At 33.4% G+C, this 21,027-nt stretch overlaps 3 protein-coding genes across 5 annotated transcripts; 1 reads left to right on the top strand and 2 right to left on the bottom strand.

Annotated features, from left to right (window-relative positions):
* Nucleotides 1-2,811: 2,811 nt before the first annotated feature.
* LOC108489594 (uncharacterized) lies at nucleotides 2,812-11,089 on the bottom strand. Of its 2 annotated transcripts, XM_017794249.2 has the most exons (15): nucleotides 10,101-11,083; nucleotides 9,936-9,991; nucleotides 9,691-9,749; nucleotides 9,475-9,546; nucleotides 9,199-9,282; nucleotides 8,895-9,002; nucleotides 8,549-8,611; nucleotides 7,750-7,830; nucleotides 6,915-6,980; nucleotides 6,554-6,709; nucleotides 5,427-5,504; nucleotides 4,464-4,502; nucleotides 3,913-3,995; nucleotides 3,553-3,625; nucleotides 2,812-3,156 (listed from the first exon to the last, which is right to left on the bottom strand). In XM_017794249.2, exons 1-15 carry the CDS (start codon nucleotides 10,820-10,822, stop codon nucleotides 2,986-2,988), a joined length of 1,911 nt encoding a protein of 636 aa, XP_017649738.1. In that variant the 5' UTR covers nucleotides 10,823-11,083; the 3' UTR covers nucleotides 2,812-2,985. The 2 variants fall into 2 exon arrangements, with proteins under 2 accessions (XP_017649738.1, XP_017649739.1); XM_017794250.2 differs by lacking the exon at nucleotides 3,553-3,625 and having other exon boundaries at nucleotides 10,101-11,089.
* Nucleotides 11,090-13,661: 2,572 nt separating this feature from the next.
* Nucleotides 13,662-17,693, top strand: LOC108489732 (polyadenylate-binding protein 6-like). 2 transcript variants are annotated; one of them, XM_017794445.2, is made up of 8 exons: nucleotides 13,662-14,041; nucleotides 14,782-15,091; nucleotides 15,185-15,444; nucleotides 15,545-15,841; nucleotides 15,948-16,231; nucleotides 16,312-16,377; nucleotides 16,569-16,787; nucleotides 16,888-17,693. In XM_017794445.2, the coding sequence occupies exons 1-8, from the start codon at nucleotides 13,792-13,794 to the stop codon at nucleotides 16,924-16,926; spliced, it is 1,725 nt and encodes a 574-aa protein (XP_017649934.1). In that variant the 5' UTR covers nucleotides 13,662-13,791; the 3' UTR covers nucleotides 16,927-17,693. The 2 variants fall into 2 exon arrangements, with proteins under 2 accessions (XP_017649934.1, XP_017649933.1); XM_017794444.2 differs by having other exon boundaries at nucleotides 13,691-14,041; nucleotides 16,884-17,693.
* On the bottom strand, nucleotides 17,396-19,145 carry LOC108489733 (GDSL esterase/lipase APG-like). Its single transcript, XM_017794446.2, has 5 exons — nucleotides 18,738-19,145; nucleotides 18,513-18,643; nucleotides 18,186-18,419; nucleotides 17,807-18,062; nucleotides 17,396-17,692 (listed from the first exon to the last, which is right to left on the bottom strand). The coding sequence occupies exons 1-5, from the start codon at nucleotides 18,991-18,993 to the stop codon at nucleotides 17,499-17,501; spliced, it is 1,071 nt and encodes a 356-aa protein (XP_017649935.1). The 5' UTR covers nucleotides 18,994-19,145; the 3' UTR covers nucleotides 17,396-17,498.
* Between the last annotated feature and the right edge of the window lie 1,882 nt (nucleotides 19,146-21,027).

Genomic DNA, 21,027 nt, shown 5'->3' with positions numbered 1-21,027 from the left:
CAAGAATCCTTTATATGATGATTCTATTCAAACATGTGTTTTTCATGGACCTCAATTTTGGTATATGTAGATTTTCTTACAACAAAATAAAAAGTTTTTTCATTCAATTCATTCATTCTTAACAACTAATGCAACAAATACATTTCACAATCCACAAGCAAGATAACCCAAAAAATCATCCATGATACAATTAACATCTTATAAGCAACTATTACTCCATTATTCCTTGACATTTTTAGCCTTGTACAATGTGATCTTCTCCTCCAAATGAGTTACCTTCAATCACATTCTTTGCATTTCATCAATATTGAGCTTATTGTTCTCAAGTCTTAATTTCCTATTCTCTATCAATAACATCTTATTTTGAATAATTATTTCATTGATTATGCATCATTATTCTTTTATAGTTGAACTCGTCCCATCATTGTTATCTTCAACCCACCAGAAAAAATCAAAACCCTAATATTCAAAAAAATCAGAATATTAAAATTCTAAGAATATATCTTCAACCCAAATTGCAACAAAATGTCAATACAAAAAATTGCACAATATCTTCAACTAAAATCACAAAACTTTTGTTTGTCGCACACTTAGCTATGGCAGACCAAAACACAAACCCTAATTTACCTCTTTGAAGTTCACACACCCAAAGAATTTTCTTCCTTTGTTTCGTGGAGTAAACGCGTTGCAAACGGGAGCCCTTAACCCGCAATAGCAGTACAAAACTCTTTTTTGAGCACTTGATTTTTGTTTGTTGAAGAAGACATTTTTGCTTGTTTTCTTCCTTCTAAAGATGTGTTATGAACAGATAAAACAAAAGAGATAGAAAACAAAGAGGTCAAGTAGAAAATAAAACAGATGGTGAAAGGAAAAAACGAAAGAGATAGAAGTGAGGTAAAAGACGATGGTGAAAGGAAAATAAAAGGAAATATAATTAAAAGGGGGTCGGTTTGCAGCCAAAAAGGGCGACACATGGCGGCACACGAATGGCCAGTGCTACCATGTTAGCAAAAAAGTAATGGCGTTAGGCTCGAGCACCAATATGATGGACGAAAAAAAAGTTCGAGTACTAATATAGGACAAAAAAATCATAAGTACCAAACTAGGAGAAGTGGGCAAGTTCGGGTATCAATTTTATATTTAACCCTAAAAAATAGTAAAGTAATATAAAATGTGTTAATATTTGGTATTTATTCTACAAATAACTTTAAACATGTGTTTTTTTAGAATATTTATTTATTATATATGTTACTAAATCTTTATAGGATATTTTTCAACCTCCTAATCCCGCTTGTGGAGTCTAAAAACCTAGTAGTGTATCAAATATTTTTTCATATAAATATAAATAGGGTTTATATGTGGTACATTGGCAATGTATTTTTTATTAAAAAAATAATTCATACAAGCCTTTGATCATTCAACTTGCTTGGCACCATTGCACGTCGATCATCCCACTTGCGCACCACCAACACACTCTGACCGTTTGAGAGATAACATGCATTCGTGTGTTCAATTACTTTTATTAAATATAGGTTACAATATGCTCAAAGTTCATGTATTCTTTTTCATTTGGAATTTAGTTTTTCAATTTTAAAATTTTTAAATTCAAATCCAATTTTTACATGGTTAAAATTCTTTTGTTAAATTCAATAATGTGTCATTTTGAAATAAAAAATACTTACTCGATCATCATGTAAAAAAAGTGGTGCAATGAACCTGAATTTAATATAAGAATTTTTAATGATGTTAACAATAGCATTTACATTTTAAATCCACAAAGTAAAAGACAAACTTTCTTGAAATAAAAGCAAATAGACTAAAATTTAAGGGTTAATATGTAGTTTGCACCCTAAATCTGTCCAAAAGTACCTACTTGGTACCTTAACTTCTTTTTGTACCTACTTGGTACCAGAACTTGTATTCCATCACCAAGTTTGGTACCTATGCACTAACATCTCTTGTTTGTGTTGACGTGGCACTAATAGCCAATCTAGTGTTGGCATGTGGTAACTTTTTAGTAGGCTATGTGACGAGCATAAATTTTTAAAAAATATTTAAATTTTATTTAAATTTAAATAAATTAATAAAAAAAGAGTATCTTTAACCTATAAATTAATAAATTAAAAAATTTCTTAGCTTTGCCTTCCTCTTATAATTCAAAAACAAAAATTTCAAATACCAACTAAGTACTTTTGAACAAGTTCAAGGGACAAATTATATCAACCCAAATTTTAAATATATGAAAAGTACAAAATTTAAACATATTTTAACCTTATTTATAGTTAATGGAATTTTGCTATTGACCGAGCAATTTCAACTCAACTAAAATTTATTTTAAAAAATAAAGTTAATATTTATAAAAATATCAGTATTTTAATTTGTATACAATAATACTTTAAAAATTAATTTAATAACTCTTTTGGGAAAAACATCTTTGAAAACTACAAATTTTAAAAAAAAAACTACTTTTCATTTTTTCTAAGAATACTATATATATATATATATTCATTCCCGTAGATGAGGAATGCGTTAATGGGCGAGCTTCGCTGTTGATTTTGTACTCAATACGAAAAAAATAATTAATTATCACATAAAATACGAAAAATACTGTCCCGCTCCTGCGTTAGCGTTAAAATAGGCTACAGTGAGAGGAGCTTGGTCTTTCTCTTGTTAGTGTTATCATTAAGAGAACATCTTGTATGAAAACCAAAATCCTTGTAGCAATATATTGAGATTACACATCCTTTAACAAAGGAGGCAACTAGCAGCTTACATACGGGAGATTTATAGCAAATATTATCAACTCAACAATTTTGATTTCAACATAAGAACACAACCTAGTGATAATTATATTAACAATTTTTCATGTTCTACCTCCAACCTTGTTTGTTCCTGGGGAATCATTACACTCACAAATCACAAATTTAAGCATACAGATCTAATATATTTTACATAATTTGTGAAGCAATGCTTGCTAAACTCTGTTCAATTTTTAGTAAACACTGTATTGATGAACCCCTTCAAATCATTGCAGCCAATAATCTCCAGCTCCCCCAAATCCAGAGTTGCTAATGATTTTTTAGCTGACATGGGCACTATACACTTCTTATATCCTAGTTTTGCCACTGTGCTTACTCTTTTGTCCATCCTTGATACCTAAATCATAAGCAACAAAACAATGTTTTGCACCTGTCAATGTAGGGTCTGTGAAGGAACGAAAAATAGCTTGAACTTGGGTCTTCTTAGTAGCCTCAAGTTAACCGAACAATAAAAGATGATAGCCGCACTGGTCAATGCAGTACCAAAAAGTTTCAGCATTTCAGCTCAACAACACTACCCTCCAAACAATATCAAAGTTCATCAACTATGGTATAAAATAGATTTTCTAAGACTAGATTCCTGTTTTCATTAGAAAATAGAATTTGAGATTCAGCATAGGCAAACTTAAGTAACACTGCCTCTGCCTCTGCCCCACCCCCACCCCCTCCCCCCCAAAAAAAAAAAGGGGCGATTGACAAGGTAATTGTCGTAATAGGGAAAGTAAATGTTTACCATGCGAAGCTCACCACCAAGGCCAATTTCACCAATGAATGCAACTCCACTGGGAATAGGAAACTCTAAGAAGCTGATCAAGACATGAGAAACATGCTTGCTTATCAATTTAGTTCTCTCTCTCTATATATATCAAGAATTTGTCGCAATAAACAGGTAAAGATAAATTGTTTAGATGCTGTGTTCAGGAACTTGAGGGCCTGGTTTACCAAGTACTATACTATGGTGTCATTACTAATAAAATGGAACATAGCCACGTTATTATATGAACCAGACATGTGATATAATGGAAGTGAAATAAAGAAACAAGTAAAAATGTATATTCTAGAACCATCATCTAATAAAAAGAAAAACTCATGCCTGCTACAAATTGAAGCTGCTATTGCAAGATCCCCAGCAGTCTCTGTCAATGATACTCCACTGACAACATTTAGAAAAACAGCCTGGTTGAAAGAGTAACTAAAGTTACACAAGTTTATAAGAAAGAACATCTAATAAAGAATATAAACCATACTTGGATGAAGGAGTAAGAATTAAACAAAATTAAATACAATGGCAAAGAAGTACGGAGCAACTTATGTCAAACAAAGTTTAATTTCATCTTTTTCTAAAACTAAAAGAACCACATAGTCAAACATACTCTCTAACAAATGAAAAACAATGGTTAAGAATTAAACAAAGTTTAATTCATCTATTTCTAAAACTAAAAGAACCACATGGTCACCATACTCTGCAAAATGGAAGTTAAATTTCAACATATTGACAATGACTGACAAAACACACTAAAAACGCAATGGATCACAATCAAACAAAATTAACAATCTCTTTTGATAAGGGTGAAGAAGGAAAAGAACTTTAAACCAGAACTGGAGAGCACACCATAAAAGACAAACAGTAAAATAGTAACTTACATTCTCTTGGATCTTTAGACCAGCTTGCTTGGCAAGGACCTATATTAAAAGAGTCAATAAAGAATTGCAGCCTTGTAAATGCAGGATAGTAAAATATATAGAATTGCAACCTTGTAAAGCAGGATAGTAATATCAGTGTTACCAAAAATTGTAAAAGCACACTATATGATTGAATCCATACTCAAGTTATAGCAATTGATTAGCCTAATATTTGAGAAGAAAGTATAAAGGAATAAAACAAATAACTCTTAAATGGTTCTGATATATTTTTGAGTAATATGAAAATAAGTCTCCAGTCCTAGCCCCCCAGAGTAGAGGAGAGGAGAGGAGAGTTTTCTGATATGAGTTGACTTAAATGCCAATGTCAAAGAAAAAGTCCTAATCCAGATGACGAAAACTGAAAAGTCAAGTAATTTAAGTTGTTCAGCTAATATTAAACTATTAAATTAATTATAAGAGAATTTACTTCCGAGATTCATAATAAGAAAAATTATCCACATCCTGATCAGAGCACTTCATTCCTCAACTTTCATTCATAATTGACATTTAGGAAAGCCTTTAGCAATGCTTGCCAGCAGAGATAAAAGAGGGATACTTTCAGAGTAATACTCCTAACTTCTATATTTGACAAATTTCTTACATGTTAATAAGTGGGCAATTGCCTAGCCTTGAGGTTATGGAACATTTGAAGGTTGGCCTCATTATCTTACTAAAGGATCTGCCAGCATTGCAATTAAAGTAATAAACCAGAACATGACGACAGAGACTAGCATTGAGAAAATGAGCATTTAACTACCTCAATTGAGGTACGAGACTAGGAATCACAGGATACAACATCAGATACAACTACATTCTTCTGCAGAAAAAACTTATAAATCTACATAATTAAAAGTAACGTATTGAAAAAGACAAACTTCAAGGCATATAGATGAAATGTTTACAGGAGAATGAAATAGCACTTACAGAGATAAGCATGTCAGCTCTACTTGCTTGGATTCCATTCACATGTCTAGAAACCGTTGAGCTAGATACACACAAGGCCTAAACATGATTATAGAAGTCCATTAACATCATTTGTTGGACAAAGATACTAACAAGAAGCATAGCAAAACTATGGCTAGAAAGAATACTGGAAAGTTTCCCCTTTATTTATTCAATGCCTCATGTATTTATTGTATGCCTCACCCTTTTCAATGCTTGCTAAAAACCATCAACAATAAACTGAAAAAATTAAAGATTTACAATCTAATACAAGCAAACGTCATCAGATTCATTTTTCATAAACATACACAATCATAGCTCTTCTTAGTAAAATAAGAGCTTCAAAGCAATGTTTTAATTTGTTCGTTGAAGAACTCTTTGCAAGAAAACATTTTTCTACCAAATCTTCCAGGAAACCCTACTCCAAACACAGAAGGATTTTCCCCCATATATATTCACTCCAGTAAGGAAAGAGATCAAGTTGTTTAGACCTGTTTTACCACAAATCACTAACTATGCTGCTGTTTCTGAATTGGATTGTGGTTCAATTTGGTACTATTAATGTCCAAGGACTGGTCTGAGAAAAAAAAAAAACTTGTTTAAAGAAAGAAAAAGGGGCAGTTTTTTTAATGTCCAAAAGCTCCACTGACAGAAATGGAAGGTAATAAGAGGTAATATCTTCACTGGTATATGGATTTTGAAAACTAACCCCACAAAACCTTCCAAATTCGTATTTTAGTGAATCCTTCTAATGGGAGGATTGGGAAGGAAAGAACCCAGTTGAAAGTTACAGTTATATGGAGGAAATAACCAATGATATTTTATTTCAACAAATAAAGGATGCAATTCTAGAAGTACATGATAAAAATAAACTATCCTTCATATATCATAATCCCCATGCAAGGGAAGAAATTCTAAAGTATAATTATTTAACTTCACTGCTTCTCCTGAACTCCAGATGATCATTTTAAATATATTACTCGATAGTCAACAAAAGAATAGAGCCTATACCCTTTGCATTCACTAAAGGGTCAAAACTCTTGGATGACAAAACATTGTTAGAAACATGAAGCAAATGAGAAAAGAAAAAAAGTAAAAGAAGAAAGTACCTGAATTTCAATAAGGAAAGCCCGAGATCCATCCATAATTACAGCAACAGCAAGTCCAGCTAAAAACTCCGAATCAGAGTTCTGGTCACTTAAAAACATCTCACTGGGGTTTAAAACAACTTGCAGTCCCAGTTGTGACATTTCAAATATTCCTAGCTGATAGTAGGTAAGCCCATCAAGACAACAACCAGTGATTGGTTCACATGAAATATTTTGAGTAGAAATAAATCAAACCCTTAACAAGATCTTTAACACAGAAAAACTAAAAGAATGATGATGATAGGATACAATCAAGTTGAGCATCTTCAAGTCATTCATCTTAAAATTGAAACAAAAAGAATAGTATCTCGGTCACTGGTACCTCATCAATTGACCCAAAACGATTCTTCACAGATCGAAGCAAACGATGTGATGAGCACTTTTCCCCCTAGAAATGATTGAAGTGTTATCAGAACCAAAGAATATGATCTGAAGAACTAAATTGTGGAGCAAAGCATACTACTTCTGAAATATGAAATATATCAAATCTTTGAAGAGTATAAAATAGTACAATAGGTTGCAATCAGCATAAGAAACTTTCAACAATTCCAAAATTACAAATTTAAGCAAAAAAAAGATAATCTAATCTGTTATATTTGAATACAAATATCCTGGAAAACAGAAGCATCCTATTCATCATCCATGAAGATTAAAGAGAATGCATCCAAACTTTTGCAAAGTTGAGGAACATTACGCTATTTAGATTTGAGTTAACAACCGACAATGAACTATTTAAATATGCTTTATTTTCTCTGTTTTATAATAACAGGGCACTAAAAAACAGTCCTAAATTGCAATAACCTGTAGATTTGTGTCAGGATTTCACTCTATTTCAAAAAAAAGAGAACTTTTCTCCCTTCTAAAATCCGTGCTAAATTTTCTCCATTTTTTGCTGCAAATACTTTGCAAGTCCATAAAAAGGCAGATATTTATTGAAATATGAATGCTCATTTTACTTATGCAGGTTCCCCGAGAGACAAGCTATTGAATATGGACAAGCACCAAAATATGCCACTTTACAAGATTTCTTCTTAAAAAATGGAAGGGGGGAATAAGCTCAACAAAGATTAAGAAAATGAGAGATATAATAAAGAAAGAAATCCACACAAAGACAACAAGATTAGTAATAGTGAAAGAAAAGAGGCAAAGGTACCAACTTCCAGATATAAGACAGCATCTACAATGTGCTCCAAGACACGAGGTCCTGCTATATCACCAGATTTTGTTACATGTCCAGCCTGACATCATAAAAAAGGATTAGAAGAATAGAAAAGTAGACTTCAGAACCAATAGTGTGACTGGATAAAATTAGAGCTGAAAAAAATTCAGTATGATACATATATCAGGCTACTTGTGCAACATATTCATTCAACAGTTTTTTAATATTTCTAAAAGTGAAGTGAAGACTAAGGAGGTAAACTACTTGAGCACCTTTTTCATAGAAACAAAGTGTTATAACCGAATTTATGGCCAAATTCTGCAAATACTATGAATGTTCTCAGAAATAACCCTCTCCATCCCTAACTCTCTCACATCCCTCTTTTCCTTACAGATGATCAGCCATCTTATCTCCTTTCCATTTTTTACCAAAAAGCTTAGCAATAAAAATAAATAACCAGTATTTATCTCACTTTTGCAGCTTATGAGCAGTTTCAAAGCCAAAATGCATCAAACACTTCTATTAGAAATAAAAGAGCTAAAATAAAATCAATCCAAAACCACATGCATAAAAACTAAAATTACAAAAAGCCGAGCAATGTTATAGGAAATTTCAGATTTCAAACAGCTAAAATAAAGGAACAGCCAAAAAGAGAAACGCTTAAGAGCCATCCAAACCACATTCATAAAAACTATCTCTAGATTAATCAAACCACTAAATCTCATTTAACAAGTTAAACAAATATATTTTTAAAAAAGGTAAATCAGCCTATTTGAGAGTAAGAACTTTATGCTTACCAAAAGAACTGGGATGTTGGTTTTCTTTGCAAACCGCAATAAAGCTGATGTACATTCCCTGACCTGTCATTGACTAACTAGTGTCACTACTTAGCAAATATGCTGACCTCCCCTTCCCTAAAAGTTACACATATATTGTTAATCCTAACACCTTAAAAAGGAAACTGGTTGGACTTTATTTGAAAAAAGCAGGATTACTTGAGGAAGAACAAAATATTACCAAGGGAAAATGGTTTATAAGTAGTGCCAATTACTTGAAACATATAAGACTCAGAAGTAAAACATTTCCATATGTAATGCAAGATTAAGGGACTCCATAAAGGTCATGGTGAGAAAATATTCCAACCTGAGAGAGACCTCCAGCACTTCCGGTAATTTCCTTTAAGTATACCGTCTGAATTGAATCAACAATTAGAGCCCGTGGTGAGAGGGACTGAATTTTCGTCAATATGTCCTGAAAGGTAGCAAATCCACCAATTATTTTAGGATTCACCAACTGGTTCTCTGTACATGGAAAATCATAGATTTCATTTTCACTAGAGTAAATCAGTAACATTCATTCAATTTCGAAGATGTGGACAGAAAAATTACGTGGGAAAAAGTTATGAATAATATTTCTCAACTATAAGCATTTAACCAGAATCATTTACCTCAATCTCAGTACCAGCATAAAGGTAAAGTTCATTTGCTCCAATCTTCATACGTTCGGCTCTGCTGCTAATTTGTTCAACACTCTGCCATGAGGAACCCAGACACAGATTTAACTCCCTATATACCAAATAAATCATGCACGTGGTAAAACAGGCACAATGATTACAGTGCTAAGGTCAATGACTCATCTATATGTACAACTATAAACTAGTAAAGCTTTGACAGTTGAGCGTGATAATATAGATAGATGAGTGTGAGGCTGCACCAAAACTAACCTCTTCACCAGATACATATACAACACAAGTAGGTTGACCAGAGTCATGCCCTTCAGCAATTAGCGCAGCCATCTTTCAAGGAAGGATAAGACTTAGCAGTATAAGATGGGTATTACCAATTAAAAAATGTGAATATAAGTTGATGACAGAAGAACCTTCTTTTTTAAAAAATCCAGAACAAAGAAGCGTGAACACCCCAAATGCTAAAAACTCTACCTGCAACAGAAGGGTGCTCTTTCCAACACCAGGATCACCACCAATCAAAACCAAGGAACCTGTAAACCAGGAAAAACATGCACACAAGAAATAAGACATAAGCTTCCACTATGAACTCAATATATCAATTTTAAGCAATTAGTTAAAGACAAAATTGGATCACACTGTCATGTTTTCTTTCTTTCTTTTTCAAACTTTTTTGAAGCAATAATCGCAAAATTAATCAGCACGGGGATTATGCAGACCAGGAACAAGGCCACCTCCAAGCACTCTAGCAACTTCACTTCCAAAGGGTCCAAACCTACATATCAAGCATACCAAACAAAAAACATATATCAATACAAAACTAAGCACAATCAAATCCTTTAACATTTTTTTTTTCTCGGGTTGGGGGGGGGGGGGGAACCCACAGTGGAATCCGGTAATCCGTCTTCTTAACCCCACTGTTAACATCAATCAATTTTACAGGTTCCACATCCCCTGTATCCTTTGGTAGCCAAGACCGCGCCAAAGTTTCCGAAAATTCCAACCCTCTGTTCTTAGTCTCCACTTCCGAAAACCTCTTCATCGTCCCGGAAAAATCGCAAGAACGGCAAACTCCCCACCACTGTCCATCTGAGTACCCACAATTCTCACAAACCCACTTAACTCTACTTTTTCCTTTCTTCTTATTCCCAACTATGTCCCCCAATCCCAACCCATTAACCGAGAACGCCTTCTTTCGACTCATCCCATCAGTGTTTTCATTGGGGATATAACGAGCATTTTTGGCCATCTGGGTTTTGTCTCCATCGCTCAAATTAGCATTTTTTGCCTTCCCATAAGTCCTATGGGTCTCAAAATCCGCATCTGTTTCGTCTCCTGAAGCCGACTCGTTACCCTGGGTAATGCCTTTGTGTCTGTTGGTAGGCGTAGAAAGGTCGGGGGTGAGTCCCTCGTAGGCGGTCCAGGCATGCGGTGCTCTTTGGGTCCCATCGGTTTCCAGGGAATTTAGAGAGAAGCGGGGATTGGAGGAATGGAAATGGCGGGAAAATAAGGAGAGGGAAACAGGGGTTCTGGAGAGATTGCGATGAAGGAAGTGAGTATGGGTGTAGTAAATTGATCTCAACACTTTCATTTCTATGATCTGCATAAGAGAAGCCGTGAAGTAGAATGGAAAGGGAAGGGAGAGCAGGACAGTTGGTTTTATTTCTCCATAAATCAGGGTTTAGCTTAGGGTTTTAGTGGAAATTGAAATAGCAAGAGAGATAAAAAGGAAAACACCCCGCCAATGTGTGGATTCATATTTGGGCTACTCCCGACTCGTACTATACTTCAACTTAGAAACGATAAATTAAAAACACCATTTGTTTCTATCAATCCCACCAATTAATTTACGTCCAATTTTAAATATAATATTTTATCTTTTAATTAAATTAATTTTTATTGTTTTATCAATGGTTTGATTATACTTAAATACAATATATTTTGGATAAAAATCCCATGTTATTGTTCTTTCAAACAAAATAAAACTACAAACATTTTAATCAATTCATTGTCTTTCCACAGTTTCTTTCCATCGTTCATCATCATCACCGTCACTATTGTCCAACGCCGTTCAATCCGCTTTGCTCCAAAATACTACTCTCTTTCCCTTCTTTCCAATTTGTTTTCTCATAAAAACTCTTTGAAAACCTCGAAATCCATCCTTGAGCCTTGACCTTCCTTGTTTCTATTTTTTAGTATATATTTCCTCTCGCTGAACTCTTTCTTCTTACCGTTCGGATTGTCGAACGGACACCTGGAAACCCTTCGACAATCTAGTCTTGGTCTCGGGTTTAAGACTTGTCTTTTTTTGGCTGCTAGTTTTATTGTCTTGTTCTATTTAGTTTATTGTATTGTGGGGTTTTTGGTAACAATGAGGGTTTTGGGCGTAGTGGTTCAACAATGGGAAAGTGGGTTCTATTAGGGATAGGGGGCGATGGCAGATGGGTATGGTGGTTCTGTTAGGGGGCAATGGGTTTGGTGGGTATGCTACCCCAGGGTTCTGACATTCTTGTATCCAATTTGCTAAGACACAGCTTGAGTTTGAGAATAGCAATGAATGCTAGCACATTGGAAGAAGCTAGAAAATGTTTGAATAAGCTCAAAGATGCAGGTTTGTTGCTTAGCAGTGATGAAAATGAAATGGAGATTCAGTTGGAAAATGGCGCTGGTGGAGGTGTGTGAACGATGCTGAGTGGGGTTTTGAGCGGCGGAACAAAGATGATGGTAATTGTGAACGGTGGTGTTGGGAGAGGAAGAAACTATGGATGAAAAATTAAAAGAAAGAAAATTGAAAAAAAAAGTTAATTAATTAAATTTTTTTATTTTTCCCTTTATAAAAAATGGAAATTGAAAAAAATAAACTAAATGATTTTTAAGTCCGTACTAATTAGATTGGAAAATAGTTTTAAGCAGTGTAAATTATCAAATTCAAGTTTATTTGATTGAGATGACGTATTTCATCATCAAGAATAAATCACATTCAAAAAGTAGCACTAGGATGATATTAGAATCTAATTTACAAAATTTCGATATAATGGCTCATGTGATCCATTAATTTTACAAAAAAATATCATTTAAATTTTAATTTAATTTTTTCTATCTTCTAACTATTAAATTTATGTTATTTATTAAATCATTCAAAAATAGATGGATAAATTAACGGCTTATTAATTTTCTTAATATAATATATATCACGTAAATAATTAATTAATTTTTAAAATTTAAAATATTCTAAAAGTTAAAAATTATTTATAAAAATTATTAAAAAGTATACAAATTATAAACGATATTTTTATTTTTAAATTTTAATTAATTATTAATGTATCATACGTATGAATGTTAAGTCAACAAAATTTTTATCTATTTTAAAACGATTTGATAAATAATACAAATTTAATAATTAAAAGATAAATAAAATTAAATTAGAGCTAAGAAAATATTTTTAAATAATTTCATTATAAAATTTAATCATATCTACTTTTTAAACGTAACACTTAGAATTACTTAAAATAATCTGGAAGAAGGTAAAATAAGTATTATGCGAATTATAATTGGAAAATGCAGACAATATATTCTCAATCCTTCCTAATTATGAGATGGTTGTTTTTTGGTTGCGCACAAATGCAAAAGCATTAAATGAAAAAAAAAAATGAGCAGATAGATAAATAGGAAAGCTGATGGTGAATTTTTAAAGTACCAAATTTGTAAGTTGTAAAAAGTATTAAAAAATTTCATGTTCATGCACGGTGGACTTGATTCCGATTCAGTTATTATGAAATTGAGAAGCTTAAGAATATTTCATCAATCTAGAGATATTTATGGATCGGATCGATTTTAAGTTTGGTTTAAGATGATATTAATATATTTTATGTTTGTTTAAGTCTAATTCAAGTATTAGTTTAAAATTTTAATTAAACTCATCCATATTTGTAAAAATTAACTTAAATTTATTTTATGTCCATCAATATTATTTTAATATTATTTTTAAAAAATATTTTATTTTATTTTAATATTTTAATATTTTAATATTTTAAAATTTTTATATTTTTATTTATTAAATTTTTATATAATCATCTTATCATTATTTTAATGTGTAAAATAGAATTATATACTATAAGTTTATTTTTAATATATTTTAAATTACAAAATATATATATAAAAATAAAATATTATAAAATTAAAAACAAGTCAAGCAAAACCAACATTAAACTTGACTCATATTTTAAATAAATTTAATTTTTATCTCAATTTATTTTAAAACTTAATAGTTTTATCCTAAATCTTTTAAATTTCGAATGAAGATGGGCATTGTTAAGAAAAAGTTAAAACCCGAGTCAGTAAGTAACACGTGTCAATATAGAAAGCGAGTATCCAAATGTTGTAGAAAAAAAAGAAAACCTTAAATTGCGTCAGGAAGCCGTACGAACAAATAATCCAAAAAATATCAATATATAGCGTAGCGTACTACTACACAGCTCACCGTTAGAACGAAACCAACTATAACCAGAAAAGCCCTTCGTCTCTCTCTCTCACTCACTCTTTCTCTCGGGGTTTAACTAAACGAATCAAAGCAAAATGGCGTCAGCAGCACAGCCACCGTCTCTTCCACTGCCACTACAGTCGTCGAATGTTGCAGGAGGAGGGTGGAATTCTCTTCAACGAGCTTCACTGTACGTGGGTGATTTAGACCCGGACGTTACTGAGACTGACCTCATTAACGAATTCTCTGCTATTGCCCCCGTCTCTTCTCTTCGCCTTTGCCGTTGCCTCCGTACTAGGAAGTCTCTGCGTTACGCTTACATCAACTTCTTCTCTCATTTTCATGGTATCTTTTATTTCCTCCTCTTACTTTTCTTACATTCTTTTTCTCAGAAACCTCTGTTTCTCAAATTTCTTGAAGTTTTTCTTTTCCCCCCCTTCATTTTTGTTTCATGTTAAGAATTTGGGTTTCTTTTTTGTTTGTCTCTCTTTAGTTCGTTTATTTTCTTGCATGCTTTCGTTTCTTGGAACTCCTACTCTTAAAGAGTTTCCAAAAGCTCTTTTATGCTCTGTTTTCTCTGTTTCTAAAGTGTTTACGTTATTTCTTTACATGGATTTCACTTCATTAGGTTAAAAAAGAAGCCAGTTCCCATAAATTTTTATTTGGTTCATATTGTTTTCTTCAACTAACCATGTTATCTTCGTTGTTCATTTTTTCAGCTGAGTTCCTGGCTTGTTTCCCTTTCTTTTTTTTTTCTTTTCTTTTTCCTTCTACGATTTATTTTCTTGGCTAGTTTTACGATTTCCAGATTTCTTATCTATCATTCATGTCTTGTTTTTCCAATTTTGCGTGTTTCTGTTTTGTGCATAATCTATAGACATTCTTTTTGCTCCGTTTGGTCTATTTATTGCGAACTTTCCCTTTTTAGTGTTTTGCTTAAGTTTTTTCTTGCCCCTTTATGTGATGGGTATTTTTTTTTCTAACATGTAATTCCATTCCTCTGTATTTCTGGTTTCTTTAATAAATCTTGTTTTTCAGCTGAGGTCTTGAGGTGTTTTTAATGTTTATCCTCTGTTTTTTATCAGCACGTAAAGCTTTCGCTTGTCTAAACCACACTGACCTAAAGGGGAAACCAATGAGGATAATGTGGTCTCAGAGAGATCCTTTTCCAAGAAAGATTGGTATCGGTAATCTTTTTGTCAAAAACCTGGACCCTTCTATAAGCAGCGCTTGCTTGGAAGGAGTCTTCTGCCGTTTTGGGACTATTCTTTCATGTAAAATCGCTGAAGAAAATGGCAAGAGTAAAGGATTTGGATTTGTACAGTTTGATTCAGAGGGATCAGCTATGGCTGCCATGACCGCACTCCATGATACTATGCTTGAAGGGAGGAAGTTGTAAGACTATCTATCCTTGTATAGTATAATTAACTGTTAGACTTTTATTGTGGATTTCAGTATAATTTTCTGTTTGTTGCACTTCCTTGGCAGATATGTGGCCAAATTTGTCAGGAAGAGCGAGAGGACAACTACTTCTGAAGAAGAAAAGTTCACTAATCTCTATGTGAAAAATTTGTTTGATGACATGACAGAGGATCTTCTTAAAGAAATGTTTTCTAGATACGGAAAGGTTTGCAGTGTTGTAATCATGAAGGATGGCAATGGGATGTCAAGAGGTTTTGGGTTTGTCAACTTCCAATCCCCAGATGATGCTAAGAAGGCTCTCGAGGCTATGAACGGTTTACAACTTGGTAAAAATGAATGATCATGTTCATGTTTTTACCTTTTAAAACTTAGTAGTTCATCCAAAATTGTAATCAGGTACACATATGAAATTGATTTGTTGATCAGGTTCAAAGAATTTGTTTGTGGGAAGGGCTCAGAAGAAGGCTGAAAGGACAAAGCTATTGAAGAACAAGTACAAGGATGTGTTCAACTGCCGTTTTGAGAAATTGAAGGCTTCGAATCTCTACGTGAAGAACCTTAATGAGTCCATTGATGACAAAAGATTACAAGAAGTTTTTGGTCGCTTTGGACGAATAACCTCAGCTAGGGTGATGCGCCTTGAAAATGGAAGGAGTAAGGGATTTGGCTTTGTGTGCTTTTCCTCTCCTGAAGAAGCGACGGCAGCTTTACATGGGCTTAATGGTAAGACAGTTCTCCATGTCCTTTTTCCTTTGTCCTAATAGTTCAAGTTTCGATTTCTTTTGAGGAACAGTTTATTGTTACTAATCTGAATGTTGAAATTGCTTAGGAACCTTTTTTGAGGGAAAGTTTTTATACGTAGCAGTAGCTCAACGTAAAGAGGATCGCTGCAAGGAATTGCAGTACTACTTTATGCAAAACACCCCAATACAATCCTCATATCAATCTAGTTGCAATGGTGGTACCCCTCAGTTTCACTCATTTTACTTCAATTTCCCCCCTTGCCCTACTGTCTCCCCTCTCCTGTGCCAGCCATCCTTATATCAGCATTTTGTTACAAACGTGGGCCAGTATCCTTTATCAACAACAGATGAACAACAAAACTTCTCATATGTAAGCATGTCTAATTTTTCTTGGAAACTAGAGTTTTTTTCTGCATCTCTGTTCTGACTATTATTCTTGAATTGCAACAGGATCAAATGAGACACGTGCACCCGAGCATTGCTGGGATCAGAAGAGAATGCATGTACAAACAGCATGTATGAGCTACCATTTTTTCCCTTAGATTTTTAATTTCTAATTCTTGATATTTGCTAATGGAATTTCATAGCACGTTTTTTGTATAACATTTTCTTTTGTTATTTGTTTACTTGTGTGACTGATTGGTTTTGTCTTTTCCAACAAGATTAAGCTTGGATTCCACTTGACCATTTATTCCCTTCTGTTACAGTCTATGACATATAACTCTAATGTTCGGCTCCGAGAGCTGGACCATGTCAATTCTGGGAGTAAGAAAGTAGGTTTCAGAAAGAAGGGGAACAAAAGGTCTGAACCTGCGGAAAACTCTTCGGTAGCATTAGCAGCTATCGAACCTGTTACTGCAGCAACATCCCCTGGAAACTCTGAAAACAATGAAAATCTAACTCACCCATTTGTAGAGAATCTTAAGGTTTGCAATTTCAGTTCCCAGTAGACTTCTTTTAGGAGAATGTTTCTTTTGTTTCGTTTTAATATTGTGCTTTGTAATAAGCTCTCTATCACTCAGCCAGAACACACCGCGAAGGTATCAGGAGTGCTGTTGGAGATGAACTCTGATGTACTCAAGCTACTTAATTCTCCAAATTCCTTGGCCATTAAAGACAAGCCAGTCCAAGTGCTAAAGGAGGCAAATGCCAGGACTGGCACCGATGCTGTTACTTTTACCAACCCTAAATCTGCCCGTTGCTTGAGCTATTAGCCGGTGTCATTAGACATTCCTAACATGCCTACTCTTTGCCTAGGTAGCTTTTCAGTTTTGCCAATCACTTGCTGCTTATGCATAAGACAGTGTTATATGTTGTCTGGAATATATTTTCCCTGTATCCAAAATTAGAAGGGACAAAAAACAGTTTTCTTCTTTCTTATTTCCTTCAACATCTTTTTCTTTGTTGTTCATTTTTTTCCCAACACTGTAGCTGTATCACATTTTCTTGGTCCTAAGATACATTTAGGAATTGTAAATAATCTAAAAAGAAATATACGTTGAGGAAAAAGGAAGGTTTAACTACAAATACAAGATTCTACAATACGAGTCACTTTTTGATTAAGATAATAGAAAAAGGAGTAGTGACAAAGCTTAGTACAGTTTAAAAATGGCAAGTAGACACAGTGTCCTGGCGAATCAAAGGAGGGGAATGCCCTGAACAATCAATGTATCTGCAAGGACCTGATTAGCAGCCTGCGATGGATGAACACTGTCCCAAAACACATACTGGGAGGCATTGAGACAAGTTCCCAGTGTATGCGGATTGCATAAGAACTCAGTTGTCTCTACAGTCCCTGTGCCACAGCAGCCTCTCGTCGCTTCTACGAAACCTACCAAATCAAAACAGTCATTTGCAGTGGTTACATAATATCGATTCTCTTCACCATTAAAGAAATCTCTTTTTTCACCCACTAGACTAAAACATGGAAAAACTCTGCCCTTACCATAGTTTGAAGGGGTATTAACAACATCAAGAAGGGCCTTGTAAATGTCAAAAACCACAATCTTGAGATCAGGGTGTTGCTTCTGGAGATTGGTTGCTGCTGCGTTGAGCTTTTTGTTGAATTGCTGAGCGTCGGTATTGAACCTGCTCACACATCCCTTCTCATGGTAACCAAACAATGTTCTTGCTAAGGGAATGCAACCTAACGGAGGAAGAGAAGTAACACCAATTTTCCTCGCTCCCAAGCCATACACGTTCTGTTTATATCAACCAAATATATATGAAAAAAAAGAAAAACTTTATAAAAAATTGAACATACTGGTGTCAGATACATACTTGTATCCGAGACTCACTCCTAGAATACAAGCAACAGTATGTACCTGGACGAATCTTGTGAAGGCATCAATAAGGAAAGAGCCATACTGGTCTGGAGTATAGGCATGGTTAACCAAAGGATTGACATAGTAGTTCTGGAGAAAGTCACCGCTTCCAGCACTCAATACATAGAGTGCATCCTTGATGATGGCTGCTGACTTGCTACTACCAGCTACCTTAGCTAGCTTTGCCTGGTACTCCTTGAAATACTCTACTTGCTGACTCAACGTGATAGCATGCTGCAAAAATGACATTCAAAAAGAAGGGAAAATTAGAAGTTATGCTGCAAAGCTACGATGCTGAGATTCAAACTTATAGGATCAAAATCTCACGTTCAAAGAGGCAGCTCTATCGTCATAGCCAGATCCAGCTGAAGCAAAATTGGCTCCAATAAGAAGGTTGCTCCCTGATGCTTCAGGGCTTAGATATGCTGGTGGATAAGTAGTAAACCCCAGAGTTTCAGCTGCAAGTTTCAGTCAAAATATCAAACTTTAGTTTCATTTGAACTACTTAAAGAAAAGAAAAAGGAAGAAATTTGACTACCATCTTCTACTTACCAGTGATGTCAGTGGCCAACTTGCCATTACAAAACCTCCCAGTAGGCTTTTGGTTGGCGAAGTCCCTCCCATAAGGAGGGTAATTAGCCCTGAAGATGGTGGGGAGATAATCATTATTGCCCACATCTACCACTGAGTCACCAAAAGTCAGTATTGCTGGAACCAGAGTGGTCGAGTTCGACTCTTGCGCGTACCCTATGCTTACTAGTGCAAATGCAAACACCAGAAACATTAGCCTTCTGCTGTAAACCTCCATTTTCACTTTCGCCAGGGGATAGTATTGGGGAAGCTTTGAGCACTGAGTTAGGCCTTATAAGCCGACGGAATGAGACTTAGCATGTGATGAATGAAGGAAGATGGTGGTTGATAAAGTCCAATAAATGAGAGTAGTTCAAATGAATATTATTATCATTCATGTCGTACATTACAGATAGATAGATATTAACCTTTTTTTTGTTTTTCGTTTTAAGATTTTTCTTTTTCCTTTTTAAAATCTCTGTTTAGTCATAAAATGAATGAATGGGAGAAGCTTACATTTATGAAATTGTGTGTGTATTTAATCAAAACGAAGAAAAGTAGTTGGGATGATAATAAAAGAGCAGTGACGTTCATGGTGTGGAACGAAAGAGCAACTGCATGTGCAGGAGTTATTTTGCAAAAAATACAGAGGGAAAAAAAGTTTATTTAATGTAGTTTCGGTACAAAGACAAGAAATTCATCCACCTCTCATAGATTGATACAAATAAGATATTACCTTTTCACAGAAAAAAAGAAGGTTAAGTATCCAACAAAATGCATCTTCACTAGACTTTCCAGAGCGGCTTCCTTAATTAATTTCTTTAATTTGACCACGTGGGTTACCAGGTTAATAGATGTCTCTTTGGCACTTTTTTTTATTAGAGTTTAGAATCAATGTCCTAAACTCTAATTACCAATTTAATATATATCTTTTGAATCATTTAGTTGAAACAGAACAGATCATCTAAAGGTGTAGATAAAGATGTACGTATAGTGAGGATCCAAGTCAAGCCAAGGGCCCACTACTGAACTGAACTTCATTCCTTACATCATTATGTAACCATAGGGAAGTATATTAGGACACAAAAAAACTCTCTTTTTTCCCTAAAATGGTACACATAAATTGTATCTGATTTAGAGTTATAAATCTGATGCTATATATATATATATATATATATATATATATATATCCTGTAAATAGCAGGTTTTGGAGGATAGAAATGAAATTGGTGGGATAGAGGCCGTTTTTCAATGTAGTATTAAAGCTTTGCCTGTGGTCTCTCATTATTGCAGTTTAGGGTATCCCTTCGCTTTCCAAATAGATTTTCATAGATTCTGGATTTGAGTTAAAAGCCATGCATATGCATCGCTATAATTTCAAAATTTTAAGTGTGTTTCGGTAAAAAATTAAATTAATTTTTTTAGCATTTTAAATTGCTTATTTGTGATTATTGCATATTAATAAATAATTATTTAGAAAATTTAAGGTTATTAAAATTTCGTTAAGTTAAAAAATTTGAAAATAAGAAAATTAATAACATTAAAAATAAATTATAATGAGAACACATGTATTCAAATTCATGATCCCTTTTCAATCCATAAATAAGAGCATAATGCGCTTCAGCATATTTAAACTCACGTCCTCCAATATTAGCAACAATGTCCATGCCAACCAAATTAAAACTCAATTAGCATTCGTCAAATAAAATTTGAATAGGAAATTTGACTTATTCAAAAGAAAGATAATTTGTATCGTATTAATGGATGTAGTGTTTTATTCTACTCTTAGTACATGTTAGTATTGACATGTTTCCGTGTATCGTTTTGAATTAATTAAAATTTTTAAATATTTTTATATATATAATATACTTGTAAATATAGCTTTGTTACATATCAAAATATTAATTTTAAAATTATTAATTATGCTAAATTCATTAAATAATTACATTTTATTTTTAAATTTAATTATGAACAAATAATTAAAATAAAAATATTAAAATTAGTTTAAAATATTAAAATTTATACAAATCAGTATCGATACATACTAAAATGGACTTAAACACATTGATACAATTAGTATCAACTTAAATTTACACGAAATGAAAACTAAAATTTATTATTTTAATTTATTATTAAAATAAAAGTTTTGGGATTCAAATTTCTTAAACTTTGAAGTTAAAACCTTTATAAAAAGTGATGCTCAAAATCACTCATGCAAAATAAAATAAAAAATTAAATTTTGATTTTTGAATCCAAATATTTTGTTTGGATC

The sequence above is a fragment of the Gossypium arboreum genome, chromosome 10 (assembly GCF_025698485.1).
Source record: "Gossypium arboreum isolate Shixiya-1 chromosome 10, ASM2569848v2, whole genome shotgun sequence".
Taxonomy (NCBI): Eukaryota; Viridiplantae; Streptophyta; class Magnoliopsida; order Malvales; family Malvaceae; genus Gossypium; species Gossypium arboreum.
Note: the sequence above shows the minus strand (reverse complement) of the source record. Positions and strands in the feature narration are given on the sequence as shown.